Source organism: Phocoena sinus, chromosome 8, assembly GCF_008692025.1.
Source record: "Phocoena sinus isolate mPhoSin1 chromosome 8, mPhoSin1.pri, whole genome shotgun sequence".
In the NCBI taxonomy this organism is placed as follows: domain Eukaryota; kingdom Metazoa; phylum Chordata; class Mammalia; order Artiodactyla; family Phocoenidae; genus Phocoena; species Phocoena sinus.
Window position 1 is genome coordinate 71,073,188 of NC_045770.1, and position 27,897 is coordinate 71,101,084.

At 45.1% G+C, this 27,897-nt stretch overlaps 1 protein-coding gene across 15 annotated transcripts in view; it reads right to left on the reverse strand.

The window, feature by feature from the left end:
- Window positions 1–27,897, reverse strand: part of PLEKHA7 (pleckstrin homology domain containing A7) — a 213,581-nt gene that overhangs the window by 109,149 nt on the left and 76,535 nt on the right. The window contains exon 1 of one of the 15 annotated variants that reach the window (XM_032639735.1): window positions 26,774–27,118. The exons of 13 other annotated variants lie outside the window; for them this stretch is intronic. In XM_032639735.1, coding sequence (XP_032495626.1) covers window positions 26,774–26,856 — 83 coding nt within the window. In that variant the 5' untranslated portion in view covers window positions 26,857–27,118. Of the gene's footprint in view, window positions 1–16,147; window positions 16,167–26,773; window positions 27,119–27,897 lie in introns of those variants that run through there. One more of the 15 variants, XM_032639741.1, reaches the window with a different exon arrangement.

The window sequence follows — 27,897 nt, forward strand, 5'->3', positions numbered from 1 at the left end:
TGCCTGCATCTGCCATGAGCATGGAAGGTAGGTAGCATTATTTCTATTAACGATTAGGAAAAGCTTAAAAAGGATAAGTGACTTGCCCAAAGGCAAAGAGCTCTTGTAAGTGGTAGAGTGAGGACCCAAACCTTGCTCTCTGGGATTTCTCTTTCTACCATACTTGTGAGCTATTCCAGGCCTGCTCTTAAAGGTCCCAGGTGTCTGCAGGAAAAGAGAGAGCCCGGGTGCCAGGGGTTGTGCCGAAAAGTGCTGGCAGGCTCACTGGTTAAGGTGGGGGTCAGGTACCAAGCAGACCTGCTCCCCCTACCCTTACTCCTCACGCCCCTTTTACCTGTAAGGCACCTGGACCTTACTTGCAGACAAACACACGTGCACACAAGTAAACAAGAAGACCTCAGGGCCCAAAGCTTGCCACTTCTAGTCTGAGAAATCCAGGTCATGTTCCAAGTTGCCTACTTAATGTGTAATGGGAAAAGAACTCTCCATTTAAGCCTCTCATGGCTTGTAAATCCTCAGCTTTACTCTGATTGCTTGACAGCAAATTCTGCCCTCAAACATACAGTTGGATCTCAATACGTTTCACTTCAGTGATCCATAAATCCTTTTAAAAAACAAAACAGAACATACGCATGGTCTTATTAGCTCAGGTAGAAAGGAGGGGGCTACAGTGAATTCCCCTTCTGTGAAGGCCTTGTAACTTTCATGAGGTATTCTACTGGGTTACGAATAGACTATGAAATGCTGGCATCAGCAATGGAACAAATTACCTAAGGGCCCAGACCCCACTACATTTCTTCCTTTTACTCATATTCAATTTGACCATCCATCACCACCCCCCCTCCCCCCTCCCCCCCAATCATCTTTCCCTTGTAAGGAAAGTTGTACACAAAACTGTATACAGCACTGTGATCATTAACAACTTGGTGGTCCCTGCACAGGCACAAAGAGCAAGTGAGAAATGAGAGGGTGAAAGGCAGGAGGCTTTGAGGAGTGACTGGATCCTGATACCAGCTCAATTCAGGGACACACACTTGTGGTACCTCTCACTTTTTTTTTCCCCAAAAATATTTTTTCTAGGACAAAAATAATCAAACTAGTTCAAGTGGCACAACATGTAGAAGTCATGATGTTCTTTTTGCATAACCCGATGGAATACATATTTCATGACATACTTTATTTTGGTTTCCTACTTATAAAAAGTAATACATACAGCCTTACAGACTTCTCTGGTGGCGCAGTGGTTAAGAATCCACCTTCCAATGCAGGGGACACGGGTTTGAGCCCTGGTCTGGGAAGATCCCACATGCCGCGGAGCAACTAAGCCCATGAGTCACAACTACTGAGCCTGCGCTCTAGAGCCTGCGAGCCACAATTACTGAGTCCGCGTGCCACAACTACTGAAGCCCGCGTGCCTAGAGCCCATGCTCCGCAACAAGAGAAGCCACCGCAATGAGAAGCCCGTGCACCGCAACTAAGAGTAGCCTTGCGCACAGCAGTGAAGACACAATACAGCCAAAAATAAATAAATAAATAAATTTAATTTTTTTAAAAAAAGTAATACATACGCCTTAGAGAAAAACTGAAAAACCCAGAAAAGTAGACAGCTGAGAAAAAAACCACCTCTAGGGTCCACCAACCAGACAATCAACTGGGAACTAAATATTTAAGTTTGAGCTAAATTCCACCATTAGCAATTTGTTTCTTTGGGTAAGAACTGTCCTCCCCAGCTTTTCTTCTATTTTTCTTTTTGGTTTGGTAACAACTTAGTGAGACATAATTCACATGTCAAACAATTCACCCATTTAAAGTGTACAATGCAATGGCTTTTAGTATAGTCTCGGTTGTGTAACCATAAGCCCACTCAATTTTAGAATATTTTCATCACTCCAAAAAAAAAACCCCATACCCTTTAGCTGTCATCCCTCCCAGCCCTAGAAAGTAGATTAGGCAACCACTAAACTCCTTTCTACCTCTACAGATTTCCCTATTCTGGACATTTCATATAAATGAAATAATACACTATGTTATCTCTTGTGACTGGTTTCTTTCATTTAGCATAATGTTTCCAAGGTTCATCCTTATAGCATATATCAGTACTTCACTCCTTTTTTTTCCTTCACTGCCAAATAATATTCCATTGCATGGATATACCAGATTTAATTTATCCATTCATTGATTGGTGGACATTTGGGTTATTTCCACTTTGGGGATATTATGAATAATGCTTCTATGATCATTCACATATGAGTCTTTATACAGATATATATGCTTTCATTTCTCTTGGGTATATACCTAGGAGTAGAGTTCATGAGTCATATGTGGCTGTATGTTCAAACTTTTGAGGACCTGCAAAGTGGTTTTCAAAGTGGTTGCACATTCTCACCAGCAGTGTATTGGTGTTCCAATATCTCCACATCTTTACCAGCACTTTTAAAATATCTGTCCTTATACTACAAAGCTACAGTAATCCAGACAGTATGGTACTGGCACAAAAATAGAAATGTAGATCAATGGAACAGGATAGAAAGCCCAGAGATAAACCCACGCACATATGGTCACTTTATCTTTGATAAAGGAGGCAAGAATATACACTGGAGAAAAGACAGCCTCTTCAATAAGTGGTGCTGGGAAAACGGGACAGCTACATGTAAAAGAATGAAATTAGAACACTCCCTAACAACATACACAAAAATAAACTCAAAATGGATTAAAGACCTAAATGTAAGGCCAGACACTATCGAACTCTTAGAGGAAAACATAGGCAGAACACTCTATGACATAACTCACAGCAAGATCCTTTTTGAACCACCTCCTAGAGTAAGGGAAATAAAAACAAAAATAAACAAATTGGACCTAATGAAACTCAAAAGCTTTTGTACAGCAAAGGAAACCATAAACAAGACGAAAAGACAACCCTCAGAATGGGGGAAAATATTTGCAAGCGAAGCAACTGACAAAAGATTAATCTCCAAAATTTACAAGCAGCTCATGCAGCTCAATATCAAAAAAAAAAAAAACAAAACCAAACAACCCAATCCAAAATGGGGAGAAGACCTAAATAGACATTTCTCTAAAGAACACATACAGATTGCCAACAAACACATGAAAAGATGCTCAACATCACTAATCATTAGAGAAATGCAAATCAAAACCACAATGAGGTGTTGATTAATCATAGCAATATAGTTATGTGTTAGATCCAAAAAAAAAAAAACACAATGAGGCATCACCTCACACTGGTCAGAATAGCCATCATCAAAATATCTAGAAACATGGGGCTTCCCTGGTGGCGCAGTGGTTGGGAGTCCGCCTGCCGATGCAGGGGACGCAGGTTCGTACCCTGGTCCGGGAGGATCTCACGTGCCGTGGAGCGGCTGGGCCCGCGAGCCATGGTCACTGGGCCTGCGCGTTCGGAGCCTGTGCTCCGCAGCGGGAGGGGCCGCAGCGGTGAGAGGCCCGCGTACCGCAAAAAAAAAAAAAAAAAAAAATCTAGACACAATAAATGCTGGAGAGGGTGTGGAGAAAAGGGAACCCCCCTGCACCGTTGGTGGAAATGTAAATTGATACAGCCACTATGGAGAACAGTATGGAAGTTCCTTAAAAAACTACAAACAGAAATACCATATGACCCAGCAATCCCACTGCTGAGCATATACCCTGAGAAAAGCATAATTCAAAAAGATAGGTGTACCGCAATGTTCACTGCAGCACTATTTACAATTAAGTGTCCACTGACAGATGAATGGATAAAGAAGATGTGGCACATATATATACAATGGAATATTACTCAGCCATAAAAAGAAACAAAATTGAGTTATTTGTAGTGAGGTGGATGGACCTAGAGTCTGTCATAGAGAGTGAAGTAAGTCAGAAGGAGAAAAACAAATACCGTATACTAACGCATATATACGGAATCTAAAACAACAGTACTGATGAACCTAGTGGCAGGGCAGGAATAATGATGCAGACATAGAGAGTGGATTTGAGGACACAGGGGGAAGGGGAAGCTGGGACGACGTGAGAGAATAGCACTGACAGACGTACACTACCAAGTGTAAAATGGATGGCTAGTGGAAGCTGCTGCGTAGCACAGGGAGGTCAGCTCGGTGCTTTATGATGACCTAGAGGGGTGGGATAGGGAGGGTGGGAGGGAGGCTCAAGAGGGAGGGGATATGGGGATATTTGTATACATATATCTGATGCACTTTGTTGTACAGCAGAAACTAACACAACATTGTAAACCAATTATACTCCAATAAAGATGTGGAAAAAAAAAAAGAACTACCATATGATCCAGCAATCCCACTTCTGGGTATACACCCAAAGGAAATGAAATCTGGATCTTGCATAGATATGTATACTCCCATGTTCACTGCAGCATTATTCAAAATAGCCAAGATATGGAAATATGGAACAACTTAAGCGTCCATCAACTGATGAATGGATAAAGGAAATGAGGTTTTATATATATGTGAATATTATTCAGCCTTGAAAAAGAAGGCAATTTGGCCTTGAAAAGAAAGCAATCCTGCTATTTGCAACAACATGGATGAACCTGGAGGACATTATATGCTAAGTTAAATAAGCCAGACACAGAAAGACAAATACTGCATGATTTCACTTATGTGGAATCTACACGAGTCAAACTCATAAAAGAAGAGAGTAGAATGATGGTTGCCAGGGGCAGGGGATGGGGAAAATGAGGAGATGTTAGCCGAAGAGTACAAAGTTTCAATTATACAGTGTGAATAAGATCTGGATATCTAATATACAACATGGTGACTGTAGTTAATAATACTGTATTGTATACTTGAAATTTGCTGAAAGCAGATCTTAAGTATCCTTACCACAAAAAAACAAAAAAGGTAACTATGTTAGGTGATGTGTGGCCATCATTTCACAATGTATACGTATATCAAAACATCATGTTGGGGCTTCCCTGGTGGCGCAAGTGGTTGAGAGTCCGCCTGCCGATGCAGGGGACACGGGTTCGTGCCCTGGTCCGGGAAGATCCCACATGCCGCAGAGCGGCTGGGCCCGTGAGCCATGGCCGCTGAGCCTGTGCATCCGGAGCCTGTGCTCCACAACGGGACAGGCCGCAACGGTGAGAGGCCCGTGTACCGCAAAAACAAAAACAAAAACAAAAAACACATCGTGTTGTATACCTGGAATACATACAATTCTTACTGGTCCATTATACCTCAATAAATCTGGGGGAAAATAAAAAGTCAAGGTCTTTGCTATAAAAAGCACAGCAAATAAACTTAAAAATAAATAAAGGTGTATGATTCAAAATAATGTAAAAAAATATTTGTCTTTTTGAATATAGACATCCTAGTGTGTGTGAAGTAGTATCTCATTATGGTTTTGATTTGCATTTCCTTGCTGTCTAGTGATGTTGAGCAGCTTTTCATGTGCTTGTTGGCCATTTGCATATCTTCTTTGGCCCAGCTTTTGTTTTAAACTGCAAGTATCTCTGGACAGGGATACTGCCTGAATTCAAATGTACTTATTTGCTGAATTATCTTGGGTAAGTCACTTAACTTTTATTAACTTCAGGTTCCTTATCTGTAATGTGGAGATAATACTACTAAGCATGTAATAGAGGATGTGAGAATTGAGAGAAGGCATACAAAGGACTTAGCACACAGCTTGGGCACTGAGTAAAAAGGCAGCAAGTAACAGCTATTATTATTAACAACGGACTCGACCATTAACACTTCACAATCCATTAATCCCAGAAAGGAATAGTCTAAAATCTGGGACAGAGAATTGGGAGCAGGGAGCAAGGGGAGTTCAAAAGAGGGAGAAAAAGGAAAAAGAAAATGTGACTCGTGAACCATTTTCAGAGTCTTGTTTTAGGAGTCACTACCACAGGCCAGCTTAGATCTTGCTCCTCCACCTTCCCAATAATGATGTAAGCACCTAATCCACTGTATTCAATCCATGTCTGTTTCGAATAGCTAGTTTCTCATTACTGCCATTGAACCCTGACTGAAACAGGAAGGAAGTCTTAGTCACAGCTGTGTCACTACGGCCTTGACACTGCATGACGTATGACATTCGGTGATCGATAACTAAAGTGAACCAAATAGAATAAATGAGTGAAGGAATGAACGGAATGACTAAATGGACAAACAGAACATGTATGGGATGTATGCTCAGCCAGGTGAATGAGGACTCCCTTCCCCAGAGGGTCCTAGGAAAGGCTAAGAAACAGCACAATAGGACCCAGCAGCCGAGCTTCTCCCTGCCCATCCACAGCCCATCACCACCACACAGACGTCTACATGAGAATAATTTTCATTTCTTTGTTGCCAACACTTAGGGATTATAGAACCTAAAGAATGCTGCTTTCCTTTATTTATTTCTTGAAGTCGTGAGTGAGAAGGTGGAAAGGCCTCCACTTGTGCTTTCTGGCATATAAATAGCTCACAGTGTAAAGAAAAGGGGAGTCAATTGTTCCAAATTCAAAATAAAGACAGGCTGTGCTGACAAGGTCCAAATTACAGAGCGCTCCAGGCACAAATAGAGACACTTTTTAGAGAAATTCTATTTTCCTATCCAATTCCGAAAGAGAGAGTTAAGCCAGGAAAACCGTCGCAGCCTTCCACAAACTGATTTGCTTTCAGCAGCCACTTGGGCAGCACACAGTCAGACAAAAAACCACCTTTAGGCTTTTGTCCTTCTTGGCATGTTCCCTTCCTTCAGAAACTGGAAAAGTATCAGTGCCACTTGATCCTTCAACATGGCGCAAAGACAGAGCAGCTCTACATTCCGACTGTACAATTTTGCAAATCACTGTCTTCCCCCAATACATTTCATGGCTGAAATTGCAGAACCCTCTCAAAAACCTTGAAGCTATCAGGATATGACAGGTTCGGATTTTGCAGTCCATCCTGAGGTCCCTCTTGACAGGCCTTCACTGCTGTAAAACATTCTTTGTTCTTTCGTGTTATCATTTATTGAAATCATTTACAGAACACTCCTTCACTCATGTCCCCTCATTCACTAAGCACAAGCGACTGCTGTGTGCCTGCTGCGTACCCATCCATTGGATGATGAATGTTTTTTCCCATTTTTTTTTTACTGTGGTTAAGTACACATAATATAAAATTCACCGTCTTACTTTTTTTTTTTTCCTTCCCACTTTTGGCCATGCCATGAGGCTTGTGGGATTTTAGTTCCCCGACCAGGGATCAAACCCAGGTTTTCGGCAGTGAGAGCATGGAGTCCTAAGCACTGGACTGCCAGGGAATTTCCATGCATACCCATCCATTGGGAATAGAATTCCTCTAATCTCTGGACTGATTTTTTCAGGGTTGACACTTCCAGATGTTGTATTTACTTAGTTGTTCATCCTGGCATTATTTTAACAGTGAAAACTGGAAGTTACCTAACTGTCCAATCATAAGGGAATGATTAAATAAAAGTGTTTCTACTTGATAAAATATTCTATGGTTATTAAAAGCAACGTTATGAAGAATCTAAGCTTCATAAATGCTTATGTTAAATGAAAACCAAGTAGGACCCACAACAATATAAAATATAATTTCAACTATGTTTATAAAATGCAAAGACTAAATAGTCAATAAATATTAACAGGTCAAAATATTAATTCTAAGATTACGGACAATATCTACTCAGCATACTTCTCTGAATATTCCTGCTCATTGTAGAAAATTTAGAAATAAAAGCATAAAAAATAAAAATAAATATATCCAGACAAAACTATAATTCAAAAAGATACACGCACCCCTATGTTCACAGCAGCTCTATTTGCAATAGCCAAGACATAGAAACAACCTAAATGTCCATTGACAGATGAATGGATAAAGAAGATGTGGTACATATATACAATGGAATATTACTTGGCCATAAAAAGAATGAAATAATGCCATTTTCAGCAACATAGATGGACCTAGAGATTATCATAATAAGTGAAGTCAGAAAGAGAAAGACAAATACCATATGATATCACTTATACGACATAAATGAACTTATCTATGAAACAGAAACAGACTCACAGACATAGAGAACAGACTTGTGGTTGCCAAGGGAGAAGGTGGGTGGGGGAGGGATGGATAAGGAGTTTGGGATTAGCAGACGCAAACTATTATATATAGAATGGATAAATAACAAGGTCCTATTGTATAGCACAGGGAACTATATTCAATATCCTATGATAAGAATAATGGAAAAGAATATGAAAAAGAATGTGCATATATATATATATATATAACTGAATCACTTTGCTGCACAGCAGAAATTAACACAGCAATGTAAATCAACTATACTTCAATAAAATAAATTTAAAAAAAATTTTTTAATAAATAAAAATAAAAGTCACCTGTGACATGTCACCACTGTTATAATTTGGTATTTTGCTGTCCACTTACATAAGAATAAAAAATTTTAAGTATATTTTTGCACATATTGCTTGCAGAATTTTTAAAATGGGGAAGAATAAGACATTTAGACATGTGAAGATCAAGTAATGTTGACTGAAAGAGTCAAAATCATATGTATGGGGACTCCCCTGGCAGTCCAGTAGTTAAGACTCCGTGCTCCCAACGCAGGGGTCACAGGATCGATCCCTAGTCGAGGAACTAAGATCCCACATGCCACACAGCACGCCCCTCCCCTCCCCCCCCAAAAAAATCATATGTATGAAATGACTAAAGACATGTTCTATAAAGACTTATTTTTCACTGCTTTGTACCCTGTCAAATGTGTGCCATGTTACGTATACCTATTAAAATAAATGAAAATTATTATTCCTCCACCTCCCCGCAAAAATCCAGAAGAAATACATTACGGTGAAATGAATATGAGCGCTCTTTACCCTCTTCTCTATTATCCAATTTTTGAGGTAATATAGTTATACTACCTTCATGATGAAAAAAAATTTTTTTAATTTTCTGCTTTCCTCTAGGTCACCATAATCCAAAGTATCTATTAGCAATTTCCCTTTAAATAACCCAAGTCCGCCCCCCAGGCAGCCCTCTTTGCCCCAGGGAAAAGCAGGGTGGGCCCTGTGGCGAGTATCTGCAGGGGGACCTATAGGAACCCCTAGTCCTCCAACAGTGCCTGTGATCACTTCCTCCAGAGCAGGTAGGGAAGCAGAAACACATCCACACAGGGTGCACTGGCACTGCATGAAGGAGGAAGGCTGGGTGAGAAGGCCTTTAAAACAGCTGGCAAATGGACATCAGCTTGCTTCTTCTTCCCCAAAGTGTCCCTGTATTTCATTCCCTTGAACATTCTCCCCCAGGCTCCCACTCTCCTCTCCTCTGGAATCACGATGGTGATGCACCAGGTGCTGAGAAATCATTAGTCTCACAATCCCACCTAAACCCAGAGTTTATAAACACTTTCAATATGAAGTGTCTAACACTCTCAAAAAAAAAAAAAAGGAAATTGTGAGACAGGAATTGCCTCCACTTTATAGCCAAGGGAGATGAGGCTCCAGAAGGTTAAGGGATCCATCCAACCAAAATCCAGGCCTTAGTCTCTAAAGGTTGTGCCTCCCTTGCCAGCTGGCCTCTAGGTTCCTGAGTCAGGGACAGCTCTTCTCATTCAGACTCTTGGCACAGGCTGAGAGGGAATGCTCGGGGCGCAGGTGGAGAGCCACCCAGTCAGGACAGCTCTAGAGGTTCAAACTGACCATCTGAAGCCGGTCCTCGAAGGCCTCGACGCTGGCTAGAGAGGAGGAGTGGGCTGGTGGGGTTCACAGTAACTGCCCCCAAGGGAGTCAGGAACTACAGATCAGGAAGGAGCCTATTCAGGCTTCATCAGTTGGAAGGGTTTGAATCTCAGCCCACTCTCCCACTCTGTGAGCTTGAGTAAGTTCCTTAATCTGTTTCCCATTTATAAACAGAGACAGTTATAGTACCCTCTCAGTAGAGTTTTTGGGTGGATCAACTGAGATGTGCATTGTGGTAAACACTTCATATGCACTGGCATACAGTAGACACTCAATAAACAGCAGCAAGTATTAATAACACTAACAATATCAGCAGTGATGACGATATAGGATCACATCATAGTGGGAGAATATGTATAGCCAAGGGATGGTGTTCGAAGTGGCTGAAGAAACAAGGGGGGCTTCAGTTTCTCAGTCTTCTTCGTCTTCAATATGTTCACAGTGAAACTGGTGCCTCTTCCCCTCAAGATGTCTTGCTGTAAGAATCAGCAGAAATCATGCTGTGTACTGTGTTGAATTCTGGTGAAGTTCCACCCATAAGCTACTGAGCTAAAAGAGATGATTTCACAAGACCTATCAGGCAATATCTGAAGTAAAACAGAGGGCAGCCACAGTGCCCTGGATACGGCGTGGGGCCTGCTCCCCCCACACCGTCCAATCGGCAGCCTGGACACGCGTGACCATGTGCCGAGAGCCTTGGCCGGCACCTGGAAAGCCTGGACCACGATCTTACTCTGCCCCTGTGATACCTCAGACATGTTCCCTCTCTGGAATCAGTTTCCTTGTCTGCAAAATAAAGTGCTGGACTAGCCGAGCTTTGCTGTGCCAACAGCTCAGAGACCTTTAATCTCCAAGTTCATTTGCATGCAACTCTTTACAGACTGATGCTGGCTTCACCACCTGCATTCAGGCCTCATGTACCAATTACTATGGATTTCCCTGGGTGCTGGCCATGAGGGAAAGGAAGGTGACACTGGTTTTGATTTTCATAAACTATTTGACGGCCCTTCTGAAACCTTACCATAAAAAGAACCCGGCTCTTGCCAGTCACAGGTAATAAACTAACAACCAATCTTGCAGAGACAATGACCCAAAAGAGGTATCGCAACGGCCAGTAAGAAGAAGGAGATTAAATTTAAAGTGAGAGGGGGAAGATTAACTTTATGGGCAGAAACACGACAAGGGTAACATACTTGGCCAAATACAAGTCTAGAATTGATTGCTGTGCTGAGTTCCGCACTCTTGAATTTGAGAAAACCTCAAGTGCTGGTAATTAGACCTGAATCTTATCATCGCCACTTAATATATGAATAATGTTTTATAAACACTTCCACATTCAAGGTGTCACTTAATTCTCATTCAAAACAAACATTTATTTCTATCATAATCAGATGAGGAAAGGGGCTCAAGAAGGCAAGCGACTTTCCCCAACATCCCACAGCTATTAGGACATGCAGGGCTGGCAGGCAAACCACAGACCAGAGTCCAAATTCAGTGGTCCTTCCAAGCTTATTTATGTCTTTCCTCTGCAGGCCAAAACAGAGGAGGAAAGAGCTTATATTCAGCGTGACTTCATTAATGTGTGCAATCCAGCACAGTAGCCAAGTCGGGTAGAAGCCAGCTATGCAAATTTTAAAAGTGAATCCCTAGGTATAAAAATAAATGCTGTAGGATACTTTTAGGGAACATCCCTGACACACAGCTTTTGCAGCTAAAGCTGTGGTTCTCACCTGGGGTGATTTTGCCCCCCAAGGACATTTGGTAATGCCTGGAGACATTTTTGATTATCACAACTGCGGGATGCTACTGGAATCCAGGGGGTAGAAGCAAGAAATGCTGCTAAAAAATCCTACAATGCACAGGACAGCTCCCCACAGCAAAAAGTAATCTGGTTCAAAACAGACGATGGATGACACTTTCCATCTTAGCAAACTAGAGGGGCAGAAAGATGGGCTACGATTTCAAAGAACAAAGGTCTATACAACTATGAGGTGATGTTAACATTCTGGACTTGGCTTAGGTTCTTCCAGCTTGGCTCCAGCCCGAATTCACTGAGTGATCCTGGGCAAGTCACTTAACCACTCTGTGTCATATTTCCCCTGTAAAACAAAGGAGGTGACTTTTTTTTTTTTTTTTTTTTGGCTGTGTTGGGTCTTCATTTCTGTGCGTGGGCTTTCTCTAGTTGCGGCAAGCGGGGGCCACTCTTCATTGCGGTGCGTGGGCCTCTCACTGTCGCGGCCTCTCTTGTTGCGGAGCACACAAGCTCCAGACGCACAGGCTCAGTAGTTGTGGCTCACAGGCCTAGCTGCTCCGTGGCATGGGGGATCTTCCCAGACCAGGGCTCGAACCCGTGTCCCCTGCATTGGCAGGCAGATTCTCAACCACTGCACCATCAGGGAAGCCCTTTATTTTTTTTTTTAAACAAAGTGATTCTCAAACATTCCTGTACCTGATAATGGCCTGGGATTCTAGCTAAAATGCAAATTCCTAGGTTCTAGTCCCAGAGATTCTGCATTTTTAACAGGCACCCCAGGGGAATCTGTTATAGACAGCTAGCAAAACTGCAGTTTGAATAGCATGAGAAAACTAAAAATAAATCAATAAAATGTGTGTAGCTTTTTCTAAGCAGGATTTGTAAGTTTGAGGAACAGTGCCATCAGCACCCCAGGGGTTAATCTAGAGGCCACCTCACCTCTGGTAAAACTACACGGGGCTCTCTTAAGGGAGCTCCAACTTCTCTAAGGCTGAGAGGGCCTGGAAATGGCCAAACCATGAGACAGAAGCCAAGAAGCAGCTGAAACCACAAAAGCAGCCCCTCAATCTGAGAGGATGCTCATGGAACAAAGCCCCAACCACAAACACCCCAAAGAGGGTAAGGGAAGGTATAGGACTTAAGACATCAAGTCAAATGCATTAGTCAACAGGGGCATAACCATCCCCGAATCACGTAAAGGAACCTACAGGCAAACCCAAATACCCTTAGTGAAGGGGCTCATTCACTCATGGCAATAACTCGGTCTCCTGTTATCTCCTCTAGGAAGAGGTATCTACAACATTCAAAAGGAAATTAGCATAAGTGAGGCCTTAGGGATCCCAGCCCGCAATGGGTAACAGAGAGCCATGAAGGGTTGAACGTTCACTGCAGGAACCCACTGCTTTGACCTCTCTGTCCTCTAGCCTGAAACTGAACGCCATCCTCTGCCATTCACTCACGGCCCTGTTCCCCATCCATCCCATTTGCCCCATGTTCCAAACGTTTGAGAAGAAGGTGAATCCAGGCCCTGGCTAATGAACCGAATATAAACAGGCTCATTGCCTGTTTGTTCCTTTTTATCGTCCACCTTAACTAAAACATCCTCCTCCTGCCCAGGTCCCCTGCTTAATTACTAGGCAGACTGACAGCCAGAGCACATCTTGGTAACAGAAAGGGATGCTAGGTACATACATAGGGGCTTCCCATCAAGCCAATACCACCCACGAAAGCCTGTCACAATCCTCTCGTTTATCATTTTATCCTTTCTGCTTCCATAAAGGATGTGAGCAGCCTGCTGCTGCAGACATCACAGGCTTCTAACACATCTGTCCATAAAGCAAAACTGCTGACAGGACAGAGCAGGAATGAACATCTTACTCCTTATTCTGGGAAAATTACTGAACACTAGAATCACCTGTGGAATGTTTTTTAAAATGATGGTGCCACAAAAACAGAAATATAGATCAATGCAACAGGATAGAAAGCCCAGAGATAAACCCACACACATATGGTCACCTTATCTTTGATAAAGGAGGCAAGAATATACACTGGAGAAAAGACAGCCTCTTCAATAAGTGGTGCTGGGAAAACGGGACAGCTACATGTAAAAGAATGAAATTAGAACACTCTCTAACACCATACACGAAAATAAACTCAAAATGGATTAAAGACCTAAATGTAAGGCCAGACACTATCAAACTCTTAGAGGAAAACATAGGCAGAACACTCTATGACATAAATCACAGCAAGATCCTTTTTGACCCACCTCCTAGAGAAATGGAAATAAAAACAAAAATAAACAAATGGGACCTAATGAAACTTCAAAGCTTTTGCACAGCAAAGGAAACCATAAACAAGACCAAAAGACAACCCTCAGAATGGGAGAAAGTATTTGCAAATGAAGCAACTGACAAAGGATTAATCTCCAAAATTTACAAGCAGCTCAATATCAAAAAAACAAACAACCCAATCCAAAAATGGGCAGAAGACCTAAATAGACGTTTCTCCAAAGATATACAGATTACCAACAAACACATGAAGGAATGTTCAACATCATTAATCATTAAAGAAATGCAAATCAAAACTACAATGAGATATCATCTCACATCGGTCAGAACGGCCATCATCAAAAAATCTACAAAGAATAAATGCTGGAGAGGGTGTGGAGAAAAGGGAACCCTCTTGCACTGTTGGTGGGAATGTAAATTGATACAGCCACTATGGAGAACAGTATGGAGGTTCCTTAAAAAACTAAAAATAGAACTATCATACGACCCAGCAATCCCACTACTGGGCATATACCCGAGAAAACCATAATTCAGAAAGAGTCATGTACCAAAATGTTCACTGCAGCTCTATTTACAACAGCCAGGAGATGGAAGCACCCTAAATGTCCATGAACAGATGAATGGATAAAGAAGATGTGGCACATATATACAATGGAATATTACTCAGCCATAAAAAGAAACGAAATTTTGTTATTTGTAGTGAGGTGGATGGACCTAGAGTCTGTCATACAGAATGAAGTAAGTCAGAAGGAGAAAAACAAATATCGTCCGCTAACACATATATATGGAATCTAAAAAAAAAAAAAAGGTCACGAAGAACCTAGGGGCAAGACGGGAATAAAGACACAGACCTACTAGAGAATGGACTTGAGGATACGGGGAGGGGGAAGGGTAAGCTGGGACGAAGTGAGAGAGTGGCATGGACATATATACACTACCAAATGTAAAATAGATAGCTAGTGGGAAGCAGCTGCATAGCACAGGGAGATCAGCTCGGTGCTTTGTGACCACCTAGAGGGGTGGGATTGGGAGGGAGGGAGATGCAAGAGGGAAGAGATATGGGGACATATGTATATGTATACATATACATATGTTATACATATACATTTGTTATACATTTGTTATACAGCAGAAACTAACACACCATTGTAAAGCAATTATACTACAATAAAGACGTTAAAAAAAAAAAAAAAAAGATGGTGCCAGAGCCCCAGCTGAGACTAAATAAATCAGAATCTCTGGCATTGGGTCCCAGGCATCAGTATTTTTAAAAAGCTCTCCAAGGGATTCTGACAGGCAGCCAGGGATGGCATTCACTGGGCTAAGGCCTCACAGTGGGGACACCGGGCTCCAACTTGTCAAGGTAAAAGTACCAGCAATATTCAGCTCCAAAGTGCACAAGGGATAACAATAAGGTGAGGCGGGGAAAAACGCTCCCCCTCTTCAAAAGGAAGAAAAACCATCTGACATGGGATTTTCAATGGGGGCTGAAGAGCAGAGAACTAGCTTTTTTACTGAGTGCCTAACACCACTGGGTTTTGCCTCATAAATGCTTCTTTCATTTCAATCAAGCAGTAGCATTGTACCAGGCACTGAAGGAAGGAACAGCAAACCGGAAACAAAGCATCTCGTCTTAAGAGTGCAGACCTTCTGAGGAGGTAAAGCTGGAACATCAAGCAGTTCATACTGAGGCAGGATCTCCTGGTGCTGACATGGAAGGGACGGCAAGGAGCTGGAGAAGGTCAGCCAGCCTGGGCCGGGCCCCAGGGACACTTCAGGCTCCAGCCATGCTCAGATACTCCCACAGGTGCTGCAGGACTCAATCCCCAGTCTGTTTCCTGTACGACTTGGTCCACTCTGCTGGCCTATTGCCAGCCAGCTCTAAAAGGCCTAAGCGAGGGACACAAGGGGCCTCTTGCTGCCCATGAAGTTGCAGCTATATTCATTTCCCTTCCAAATTAACATCCTACTGCCCCATAAGAAAGCTGTCAGCTCTCAACAAAGGACTCTGGCTAAGAAAGGTAGCCGAGGCTCTTCAGGTGGAGGGCACAGCAGCTACTTGATGCCAAAGGTGGGAGGCCCAGGGTGGGACCCTTCCCTTTCCACACTGACAGTGGGCTCCCTCATCACCAGAATGCACTCAAATGCCCCTCCCCGCCTAGCTGAACTCCTTCACTGCAGTTACCACTTGGCCAATGCACTTGGGACTGAAACACAATTAATCCCTGCTTTAGCCACATTTTTTTTTTCCCAGAGAATGAATCTGATAGACCCGCAGTGTCAATAGGAGAGCACCACTCTGAATGCTAATTGCCCCCACGAGCTCTGCAGAGGGCACGGGAGAGGCCGGGATGCTGGCCTCCACGCCACGGGCATTCTCAGGTTTGGAAACCCTACCTGGTGTTATCGGCGGCAACTCGATGCAGGGACCGCCCTCCTAGTCGTGACAGCAGTAGCCAGAGACCTTCAAGTTTCCTCCAGGGTAACATAAGGCTGGTGGCCGGAGCCGCGGTGGTCAGGCAGTGGGGAGAGAGGCGAGTGGGCTGCCTGCAGAAGGTGCACAGATCCGCTCCACTTCGCTCCACTCCCACTGAGGGGAGTCAGCAGCAGGTGAGGATTTTAAATGCAGCAGGTGAGATTTAGGTTAGATTCACAGATGAACTTCCTGACAGAGAGGGAAGCACTGGAGAAGCTGACCGATTACTTAAATTTCACTGGGGAGCTACAAGGGGCTGATTGTACTGTCTGCCAGGAAGCGAGTGAGCGGTGAGGAGGCAGCCTCCTGTGCACAATGGTCAGAAGCAGGGACCTCATCCAGCTGGCCCACAGCCGCCTGACACGCCATAACGTTTTTGCTTTAAATATAAGGTAAACAGAACAGTCCGATAATCCCCACCAATAGGCACTTTTTTTTTTTTTTTTTTTTTTTTTTTTTTGCGGTACGCAGGCCTCTCACTGTTGTGGCCTCTCCCGCTGCGGAGCACAGGCTCAGGACGCTCAGGCTCAGCGGCCATGGCTCACGGGCCCAGCCGCTCCGCGGCATGTGGGATCCTCCCGGACCAGGGCACGAACCCGCGTCCCCTGCATCGGCAGGCGGACTCTCAACCACTGCGCCACCAGGGAAGCCCAATAGGCACTTTTAAATGTACTCATTCTTTGGTCTAGGAATTTCCAGTTCTAGGAAACTAAGAAGATAGTTTAAAAAAAAAAAAAACCAACCATAGTCAAATATTTTTACATATTTTAGGGGAAAATACGTATTTATGTTATTTCAGTAGTTGCAATCTAAATGCCCAACCTCTGAATGGGGGATGATTAAGAAAATTACGGTACATGTACCCAACAGGCTATTATGCAGCAAATTAAGATGTTTCTAAGGAATATGTAATAATCTGGGAAATGCACATGATATAATGTGAGGTGAATAAAGCATATTCAACTCTGTATCTTGCGAAAAAAGTATATGTTCATTTCAAAAAGAATGGAGGGAAATACACTAAAATGTTAGCAGTAATCATCTCTGGGTGTGGAAGTAAATGTTTTTATTTTTAAAAAATACTTTCCAAATATTCTAAAATAACCACTACCTTAATAACCAGAAGATGTAGACATTCAAAAAAAAAAAAAAGGAACAGTCTATTCTTTGAAATACCTCAGCGCCATAAATCTACCTTATCTGCACGGCCATTATTCCCAGAAAGCAAAACAGTGACACTCAATCCTGTACTTGGCAAGATGAACAGTCTCGCTTCCAAAATGGCCCAGCAGACCCACTGCAGCCACCTGAAAACCACCTGTCACCATTTCTCACTGGGAAGCACAGGGTCTTCCCCATCAAAGAGTCATGGGTCTCTCATTCTGTGGCCAGACCTCCGTTCACATCCAATTACAATGTGCCTAAGTGAGTCTGAAAGGCAAGGGAGAAAGGTGGAATTTCTGCAAAGAACTGGAATCTGTTGGATTAACCCTGAGAAGTCTCAAGCTGCCAGCTTTAGAGATGGTCCCTATTTACTGAGTGTCCGCTATAGGCCAGGAACTGGGCAGGATGCTTTCACATGCTTTGCAAAGTAGGAATCATTAGCTCTATTTCACACATGAAGAGACTGAGGCTCCAGAACTCACATCAACTTGCCTCAAATCACTACATGCTGCTCGCCCAACTTCCAAGTCAGGAAAGTTTCCCCCTCAGTCACCTCTAGCGTTGGCATCTTTACAGGGAACACAATGCAGACTATACTTCTTCCTTCCAGACTTACGTTCCCACTCTCAGTACCCTGAGACAGGCCACTCCCTGTCTCTTGCCCACTTTCTATCTCTACCACCACCCACAGATGCAAACACTCTAGCCCCATGTGTACACGTCAATGATCCACTGTGGCCAAATTCCCCAACCTGCCTCATTACCCTTAAGGATGACCAGTACTGCAAGATAGGGCTCACTAACAAACAAGGACCTTTCTGGAGGTGTCTGAAACTCTGGGGAGAGGAGAGGAGTTCACAGCAAAAACACATTCCTTCAGCATCTCCTTTAGGCTCACAACATCTCTGAAGCAGGCAGGCCTCTTATCCCCTTTTACAGATGGAAATACTGAGGTTGAAGAGTAGATTGACCTAAATCTAGTAAGAAGCACAGCTAGCACTAGATCTCAGCTCCTCTGATTGCTGACCCAGGGATCTTCCTACCACAGAGGAGAATACTAAGGACGAGGGCTCGAAGGCCTGAAGGCCTGGATTCGAATCTCAGCCCCACTACTTACAAGTTATGTGGTCTTGGGCCCATTACTTAACCTCAATTTTCCTCAGTCACAACATGAAGAAAATAATAGTCCCTACCTCTCACAGTTGTTGCGTGGATTAAATGGGAAAATATATGTGAAAGACCTAGCAGGTGACCAAGATGGTGTTAGGTCTATCATCACACAACACTGAAGGCGTAGCACCAGGACTTTTCCATCTTAGTTCCCACTGTACAAAGCTTTAGTCTGAAAACAGGGCCGTGAGGACCTGCACCGATTTAAACCAGCTTTCTGCCTTGGAAGGCCTGGCCAGTCGCCTCCATCTAGTTTTCAGATCTTATTGAGATGACCATGAATATGCTCTTCTTTCTCCATAAAAGCTCTTCCCGGCCTCCTTCATCCCCTAACTCCATCTCTCCTTCAGTGTTACCTCTGAGGTCAGCTCATCCAAGAAGTTTTTCCCCAGGCTGAATTCCCTTATCTCCCACAGATTCCTGAACTTACAGCCCTAACAGGATACTTATCACTGTTATCAAAATGGGCTCTGTACTTGCCTGTCTCCCCCACTGGACTGAGAACCACTGAAGGCAGGCCAGGACTGTGCTATGTTCATTGTTTGATCTTCAGTACCCATCTGGTATCAGTTTGTATTATATTTGTGGTGTAACAAATTACCACAAATTTAGCAGCTTAGAACAACACACATTGACCATCTTACAGTTGTGAAGGTCAGAAGTCCAAAATCAGTTTCACTGGGCTAAAATCAAAGTGTCACCAGGGCTGCATTCCTTCTGGAGAACCCATTCGTTGCCTTTTTCAGCTTCTACATTCGTTCCTCACAGGCCTGCATCACTCCAACCTCTACTGTAGTCATCACATTTCCTTCTTTTCACTCTGACCCTCCTATAAGGATTCCTCTGATTACACTGGGCTCACCCAGATAATCCAGCATAATCTCCCCATTCCTCACTTAATTACACCTGCAAAATCCCTTTTACCACATAAGGTAACACTGACAGGTTCCGGGGATCAGAACATGGACACCTTTCGGGGAGGGAGACATCTTTCAGCCCACCTCACTATCACAGCTCTTAGTGCATAACAGATGGGCAGTGACTGACTGCCTCCTGCAAGAAACCATGCTCCATGTGGTCCTAAACCACTGAGACGTAGAAGCTTCTCGACAGGTTTAGGAGAGACCCAAAGCCCCTGTTCTAGCCAAAATCTCCCAAAGGAGGCCTTCTCTTCATATGCAACTCTGAGTTTCTTCAGCTAACATGGAAGCAGCCCACACACCTCCACCCTAGGTAAAAATCTACTGGTTGATTCTCTGAACTCTGAAAATATGGATAAATGAGTCAGTCTCAAAAATCATTCGGTAATTGCCCTTTAGATAGACTGACAGGCACAGTCTATGTCTTCCTGGAGCTCACAATCCACGCGGTGTCATCATAATGTGTACAGAAGCCAAAAGGCAGCAGGATAAGGATTTTACCGCTTACCAGCATGAGTCAGATTTGATAAATACACATATTATAGATACAGTACATTCTTTGAAATTCTATCAAAATCAAGCTTTAAATTAGCAGGTTACCACAGCAACCTAGCAACCCAATCACATTCATTTCCACTTGAGCCTGGTACCTGAATAAGACAGTGTCAGAACCCTGGACAAGGGCAGGCTGGGTGCAGGACGCACCCACCTTGTGGAATGTGGCAGGTGTCAAGGAGGGGCAAGGGAAGGAGCCCAAGCTGGGATCTGAACTCTCACTCTCCAGTCTACCCTGTGTGACCATGGGCTTGTTAATCAACCTCTCGGAGCTTTCTCAATATACAATATACACACAATGAACACATTCATACTGACCGACAGGTAAAATACCTAGTAGGTAATATGCTTCCACTAGGGTCTGGCCCCCTTCTTCCTGCTCCTCAAAGAATCAAGTTGATAGGGCAAGTAAATCCTCTCAGAGAGTACAACTTGGTGTATCCACGCTGTTTCCCTAATGTCATCCACGCATTGCCCACACACTGCCTCCACGATTCTGCCACCTCGCTGTCGAACCTGTATGTCCACTTTTTCCTTTAAACAGACAGCACAGACTTTAGACATATCCTAAGCAACAGTAGCTGCCAAATGATGAGCTCAATATTCCAGTCATATTTCACACGGAAGTATCATATACTCAGGTATAAAACTATTAAAATTTAAAATACTCACCCCTGTATTATCCCATATCCTGTTACATTCTGGGAAACTCTGGTGAAAAAACCTGAGTTCTGGTCCTGACTGCGCTAACAACTATTAGGTACGCCCACGTCAGGTCCCTTCTCTGAGACTCAGTTTCCCCCAAGTAAGAAAAGAAAGAGAATGATCTAGACAAGCTTTCCATTTCCTCCAGTTCTGAAGTTATGAGATTTATTATCAAGTGGTCCAGATAAGCAAAAGAATCCAAGCAGGGAATCTTCCGAAAAGGTAATGAATACCACTCAAAATCATTAGAATCATTTATCATAAAAGATGACAGAAGAAAAAGATGAGAGAGAATGACAAAGAGATAAACGCCATACCTCTTCCCTCATCTTGAAAGACTCAGACTTTGTGCTTCTCTTTTAAGGGATTTTCAAAAGAGAGGGCCCTTGGTCTTAAAATGGGACAATCTGGATTTGAATGTCAGCTTGGATGGCTGTTAGTTTTATCACCTTAGGCAGGCCATTTAACCTCATAGTTTTTCTACAACTGTAAAATGGGTAACACCTCCTTCACAAGGCTGTCTGGGGATTAAATGTGAATAACTTGTCTAAAGCACCTGAACAGAGCTGGATACAGTCGCTGTTTGCTATTACTATTACACCTGGACTAATTGGTGGAGTACACTTCTGCCTCTCCCACTTAATGATAAACTCTCTAAGGGCAGGAATGCCTTGTGCACCTTTCTCTCCCCCACCGTGCCTAGCACGGTGTTTCACATAAAATAAAGAACTTGGCCTGAATTTGTAGGGAATCAAAGCTCACAGAAAGAGTGCCTGCTCCAAGACAGGAAACTGGAGATGCCCAGAGATGTATAAATAACAAGCAATTCTTCCCTGACAAAGACAAACGTTCCCTTCTCCCTAAAACAAAAGTCTTTAGAATTCACCAAGATGAACACAATGCTTGGGCCATGATTCCCTGCTTCGATCTTCCTTTATAATATTCTACATTTCCCATCATGTGTCCATAATAGAAAAATTATTAAAATTGTTACAAGGATAAATGAGACTGCTTGCCTCTGACTCAGAAACTCAGAGACCTGGGGTCCAGTCTCCAGCATTACATATCTGGCTATCTGACCTCAGAAAAGTTACTCCATTTTCCAGTAAAATGACAGGAACACTACCCCTCTGATGACATCACCAGGCTGCTGTGGGAACTAAGGCACCCAGGTCCGTGCTGTGAAAAATCTCTGCTAACGAGAACTCTGGAATCTTCTATGCCCGGAGTCCCACCGGTTGCTTTTCACTTTTTATTCCTAACCAGACCTTTATTCCTTTATTTGTGTTATACGCCCATAAATGTTATTCCTGTCATAAAAAGAAAGAATAACCCACGAAGCTGCAGCCTTTTTCTTATCATATAAACGTGCTACAAAAGTAACGAGAATAAATTTGAGGCTGTGATCATAACTCTCTGTTAATGAGCACCACCCGTGTTTGAAACACCACCAGCCATGAGTCCTTATTTTCACAGGGTGTTTGTTTCTTTCTTCCCTTTTTTTTTCCCCTAACACATTTAAAACTTCACACCTGGGTGCTCACTGGCAGCTGGTTTGGAGCAGAGGGAAGGATTCAAAATAGCTAACCAGAACCATTAGAAAGAAAGATGGCACCTTGAAAACTCCAAGCCTAATGGTTGGCTCTAAACCAAACATTTCCTCTGCCTAAAGTCAAATCAAGCTAGCAACCTCTTTATTTCTTTTTTTTTTATATATATCCACAAACATTTAGTTTATTTACATGAATTACACTCAAGTCAGAAGGAGATACAACTGATCTTCAGTACCTAAGTGTGGCCCAGCATTAAGGCAAGCTGATGTACAATCCTTTCTATATATCTTGCATTACTATCCTAATATCAACTATCTTTGATCCACTAGCAACCTCGTTCTTAAAAGGTACCACTAAGTGAGTGAGCCCAAGAGGGTTACAGTCCCACACAAACGACACTTAAAAGTAACAGCCAAGAAGGTGCTGTGTCTATAAGCCCCACAGAGCCTATGGATGAAAGGCGGAGGGGACAAGAGAGGGGCACCGAAAAACCAAAATGACCAATAAGGACCTCTTTTACTCATTTTACAAACATATCCAAAGCTAGCTGGAGATGTTAGAATAGGTGGATGGAAGAAAGGCAGTATGCAAATGTACTTGCAGAAACTTCAGTTTATTCTTACTCTGGGAGGCAGAGATCTTCAGACGCATGATCTCCACAGGGGGTCAACCACGCAACAGTAACAATTCCTAATAGTCAACTTCCTCGTCAATAAAATGCGGGCAATAATTAACTGCACCATAAATTGTTTTGAGAATTAAATGAGATAATATATGAAAGCACTTAGAACAGTGTCTGGTACATAGTAAGCTGCATTACATTACTGCATTACAGTTTTGCATGCACCATTCCATTTAATCATAAGAGGCAGGCTTTATTACTCTCACAGAACACCGGTTCAAAGAGACAAAAGGACTCGTCCAGAGTTACAGAGATAAAAAAGTGCCAGGTGTCGGGTTGTTCTTGGGACTAACAATCCACAATCCACAATCATGGCTGGACCAGAGACGGCTGCATTAGCAAGAGTTTGAGGCTGCTACCTTTCCAGCTCAATTATACTCTGTGCCTGCAGTCAGGGATTCACAGGTCTCCAAGGCCTCTTTGAATAATTTGTGACTGGAAAACAGACTTAATGTGAAGGTCAGAAGAAACTCTTCCAGGACAGTTCTCATATCTGACCCTAGGAGCCCAGGTATGGCCTCTGGGGTGGGCACAAAATGACATTTCTGACATTCTCATCTTCTGTAAAATAAAACAACCCTCTCAGCTGCTGCTCCAAGGATCCTCTAGTTACCTTTAATTAAAAAAAAAAAACCTGCCAATTAACAAGCACTGTGTTCAATCCTTTACAAACGTCTTGTATAATCCTCACAATTATCCTACTGGGGGGAAGGGGTGAAGAGAGGTACCCTTATCCCTGTTTAACAGGCAAAGAAACAGACTCGGAGAGGCAGAGAGGCCCACAAACACAAAGCTAGCAAACAGCAGAGACTGAGTTTGAACCCAAGTGGGCAGAGAAAGTGCCACAAACCATACGCCTCAACTAATTCCTCATCATTCTCTCTCCCCTCACCTGGAGACGCAGGGGACATAGACCTGGAATAACTAGCCTCTTTTTCTCTTCACCAGAGATAGTACAAACCCTAGGGAGGAATTTTGTATTTTACAAATCAAGACTGCAGAGACTGCCAGGGTCTTTATTGTTTCTCCTCTTGATCTTCTGTGATTCAGAGCACTTCAGAGCACCTCTCTCTTAAACTGGGTACTTTCTCCAGCTGCCCATCCCAGGAAGAGGCTCCCTGCTAGAGCTGGGGCTGAGGAACACAGTAACAGCCACCACCAAACCCAGCATCTCTGTTAAGAGGGAAAGGAGAAGTCTAGGAGCTGCTGTACAGAGAGAAAGACTGACCCTTTTCCCAGGAGGCAGTGGCAGTCAGGTCCCAGAACAGAGGTCTCAGCTGATGCTGGAACCCCTACTGCCCGCTGTGCCCAGCATGGACATTAGGAACAGGACACATGGGGGAATCTCCAAACCAGCCCTGCTCAGACCTCTGACCCTACCACTCACAGTGACTCTGATCTCCTCCCACTCACCCCACAATTCCCACAGCCTTTATAACAGCTGCCTCACTTTCCCCACAACGTCACAATCCCTGATGACCTCCTGTTTGCTTCACAGTGCCCCCAGGGACCCACCTACTCTTTACAGAATCACCTTGAGTAGCTTCCCAGGCAGTGGCCAGGTCATTATCAATGAGTATTCAGCTATGACCAGTAGGCTACAAGTGAGCAAACATTAGATGGCAGACTTCCCATAATCTAAAAAAAAATTGTTCTTAATCAGGACCATCTCCAAATCCTCAACTCGCAGAGTGCCAGCAGATCACCAGCAGCTCAGGGCACTGCTGGAGAAGGTGGCACTCTAAAAGCATGTGAGTTGGGGGAGGGGTGCCACTGAGTGCACATACCACAAACCCAGTGGGAAGACAGGTAGCACAGACTCCCCAGTAACCCAGGGTGTCAGGATCAGAGGCCTCTCTGAAGCCAAGCCCTCCTCCACTCACTTCCTCCCCGGAAGGCTGGGGTGAGATGGGGACTAGGTGTCCCTGGGCAGCCATCAGAACAGTCCAGCCCTGGAGATCAGAGCCAGAAGGAACCCAGTAAGCCAAGCCACTGAGGTAGGGGACAGACAACTGAAGGGAGGGATGTGGGGTACTACAGCAGCCTGTCAGCGAACAGGCTCTGATGCAATTCACAGCCCACAGTTAGAGCTAAAATCCCCCTCCCTGCACTCCTCACCCCTATAAGCCCATCCTCCTCCCCACATTCGTCTCCCCCCCCCATAAGCCCAGCCCCCTCTTGCACCCTCAAAAGTGTCAACTTCCAAGGCAAGCTCATCTTCTCATCACAGATCTGCTAACCCTTCAGTTTACAAGGCTGAGTCCTCTATCTTAAACTGACAAAGAAAAAGCAGTGTCCCGGGTCTCTAAGGCACAATGCTGCCAGGAGGGCTGAGTTTGACAAGTCTCCTCAGGCTCCAGCTGGGGCAAAATCTCAGCCCTCCAGCCAGCCCAATCCACCAAGCCAAGCCTCATCCACAGCCATCCACTGAAACCTGGGCCCTCCCATTCTTATTCAATAGCACACACAGAGCACACCTGGTGAGACTACCAGTTTTAGAATCCACCTTCTCCCAGCCAGCCGGGAGGGAAACTGAAACCAGAGCAAGAACTCCACCCTCAGCTCTTCCCCAACCTTGACCTCCTCCTTCCTCTTGGAGCTGAGTGAACTGGGAGAGGCAGGTCAGGTGACCACCTGACAGACACTTTTGCCTCGGCCCACAGTCCTACAGAGCAGGGGCCTGAAAATATACCCCAGGGCACTTGTTGAGCAGGGCGGAGGTTTTCAGGCACTGAGGCTGGGACACGGCAGCTCTTTTCAGAAGGCTTCAGGCTACCGGCTGAGGGCTCAGGTCTCACACACCTGAGCCTGGAAGCTGCTCTGAGGCAGGGGGCGGGAATGAGGTTGGTTTCAGAAGGCAAAGGAGGAAAGGTATGGGCCGGTTCCAAAGTAGATAAAAAACAAGAGCTGCTCCCTCTGTGCCCTCCGGGGGGAGATGGGGCTGTCCCACAGATGGGGAAATGGGGTCCCTTTCGCGGAGTGCCGGTCACTGGGGGAATGCCAGCATCCTTCTCAGGAAATAGGCTGCAATACCCTGGGCTTAAACCTTGATGGCCAACGCCAAAAAAGGGAAAGAAAAACCTGCAACCCACCAATCTCATTTCCAGATTCCCTCCCTGCAGCCTAGACACATTAATAATTAACTTGCCTACCCGGGAGCTCGCCGGCGTTGCTATAAAAGATGAGTAATGGCACTGGAGTCCCGGCCTGATGCCCGCGGGCTTCAGGGCTCGGGGCTGGGACGGGCGCTGGAACAAAGCCTCCGCATTCCTCCGGGAAGGTGTGTCTGAAACTAGACCTGTCAACGGCGAGAAGCTGACCCCTTACCTCCCCCATAGCCGGCTCCCTGCGAGAAGGGGTGGGGGGCAGGGGCCGGCGCCCCGGCGCGCGGGGCGGAACGGGTGGACAGGTCTCCTTTGCCCACTTCCCCTCCCCCGCACCCCGACCGACCGATGCCCCCAAACCACAGCCGATTTCGGGAAGCCGCGCTGTCTGCTGAGAGATAATCCTGTTACCATGAATGCAGTCTGTACTTGGAGACCAATTCTCAAAACAAGGCAGCTCCCTCGGCGCCCTTCCCGATGAGTAACCCAAAGCCGGTCGCCGGCTCAATGAATTCTCTCGCTGAAACTCCAGCGGCGAGCTGCGGCTCCCACGCGGATGGCCGGCCGGGGACAAACCGGCTCCCATCACGCCAGCGCCCAGACACAAAAGCACTCCTAAATGCAGCCCGGGCACCCTGAACCCTACCCGCCCAACAGCCCGCAGCCCCCCGAAAGTTACGGCGCGCGGACACACCTGCAGGCCCCCCGAGGCGGCCCCCTCCAGCCCCCCAGGGCGGCGGGGCACGCGTCCCCGGACGGGCAGCGCCGCGGCTCCATGAGTCCTGGAGCCGGGGCCGGCTACCGGTCAGCAGCGCGGGGCGGCGGAGCGCGCTGGGGCCTCAGCGCGCCCGCGGCGCATCTCGCTCCCTCCTCGTCCTCGCCCGGCCTTCCCTAAGAGCCCACACCCACTTGACATCAGCGCGCATCAAAGCACTTGGCGCAGCGCCAGACGGCAGACCCCGGCGGTCCAGAGTGCGACCCGGGTGCCGCCACTCGGCCAGGACAGCGCGTCCAAGCGCGGCACGTTCCTCTCCTTGCAGAGGATGCTGCAAGCAGGAGTGGGCAGGGAGACGGAGGAGGGGGAGGAAAACCGGCGGAGGGGGCAGGACCTGCCGCCTAACAGCAGCGCTGCTCTGGCGCCCAGCCAGCCACCAGCAGACCTTACAGCCGTTGCCGCAAGGGCCCATGACTGTGAAGACCAGGTCGCAGGTGACCTGGGTTGCTGTCCTCTCCCCGCCAAGGTGAGTCCTGACCTTGAATTCTCTTCCTCAGAATGACTCAAGGAGGCTCCTCTCCAACCATCTCTACGAAACTGCCGGGGCTGATTCTGCCAAGCCAGTAATAAATGCTTGATTGGATGTGGGTGCTGACCCCCCCACCCAGGAGGCCGCAATGGGGCACCCAGGGAAGCAGACCATACCCTCTGGCTTGTGGCTATACCAGCAGCCTCAACTGGGTCTCCTTTCTCTCTCTTGTCTCTCAATGCCTTTGGCAATAAGGGACAGCTCTCCTGGTTCTGCAGGCAATCAAAAACAGCACCACGCAGCAGCTCACACACACTTCTAATTCACTCATCCAAATAGTCAAACATTAGAGCATTTATTAAGGCTTAGTATATGCTAGGACCAACAGAAGATAAAACAGCATTCCTACACTCATAGAGCCCTACACTCATAGAGAAGATAGTCTAGTCACCAAGAGAGAGATATTAAAAATAAAGCAAGGTAATCACAATTGTGACAAGGATATTAAAGGTAAGAGGTGCTACAAGAATGCACACAGGGACCCTAAACTATCTTGGCAGTCAGGAAAGGCTTC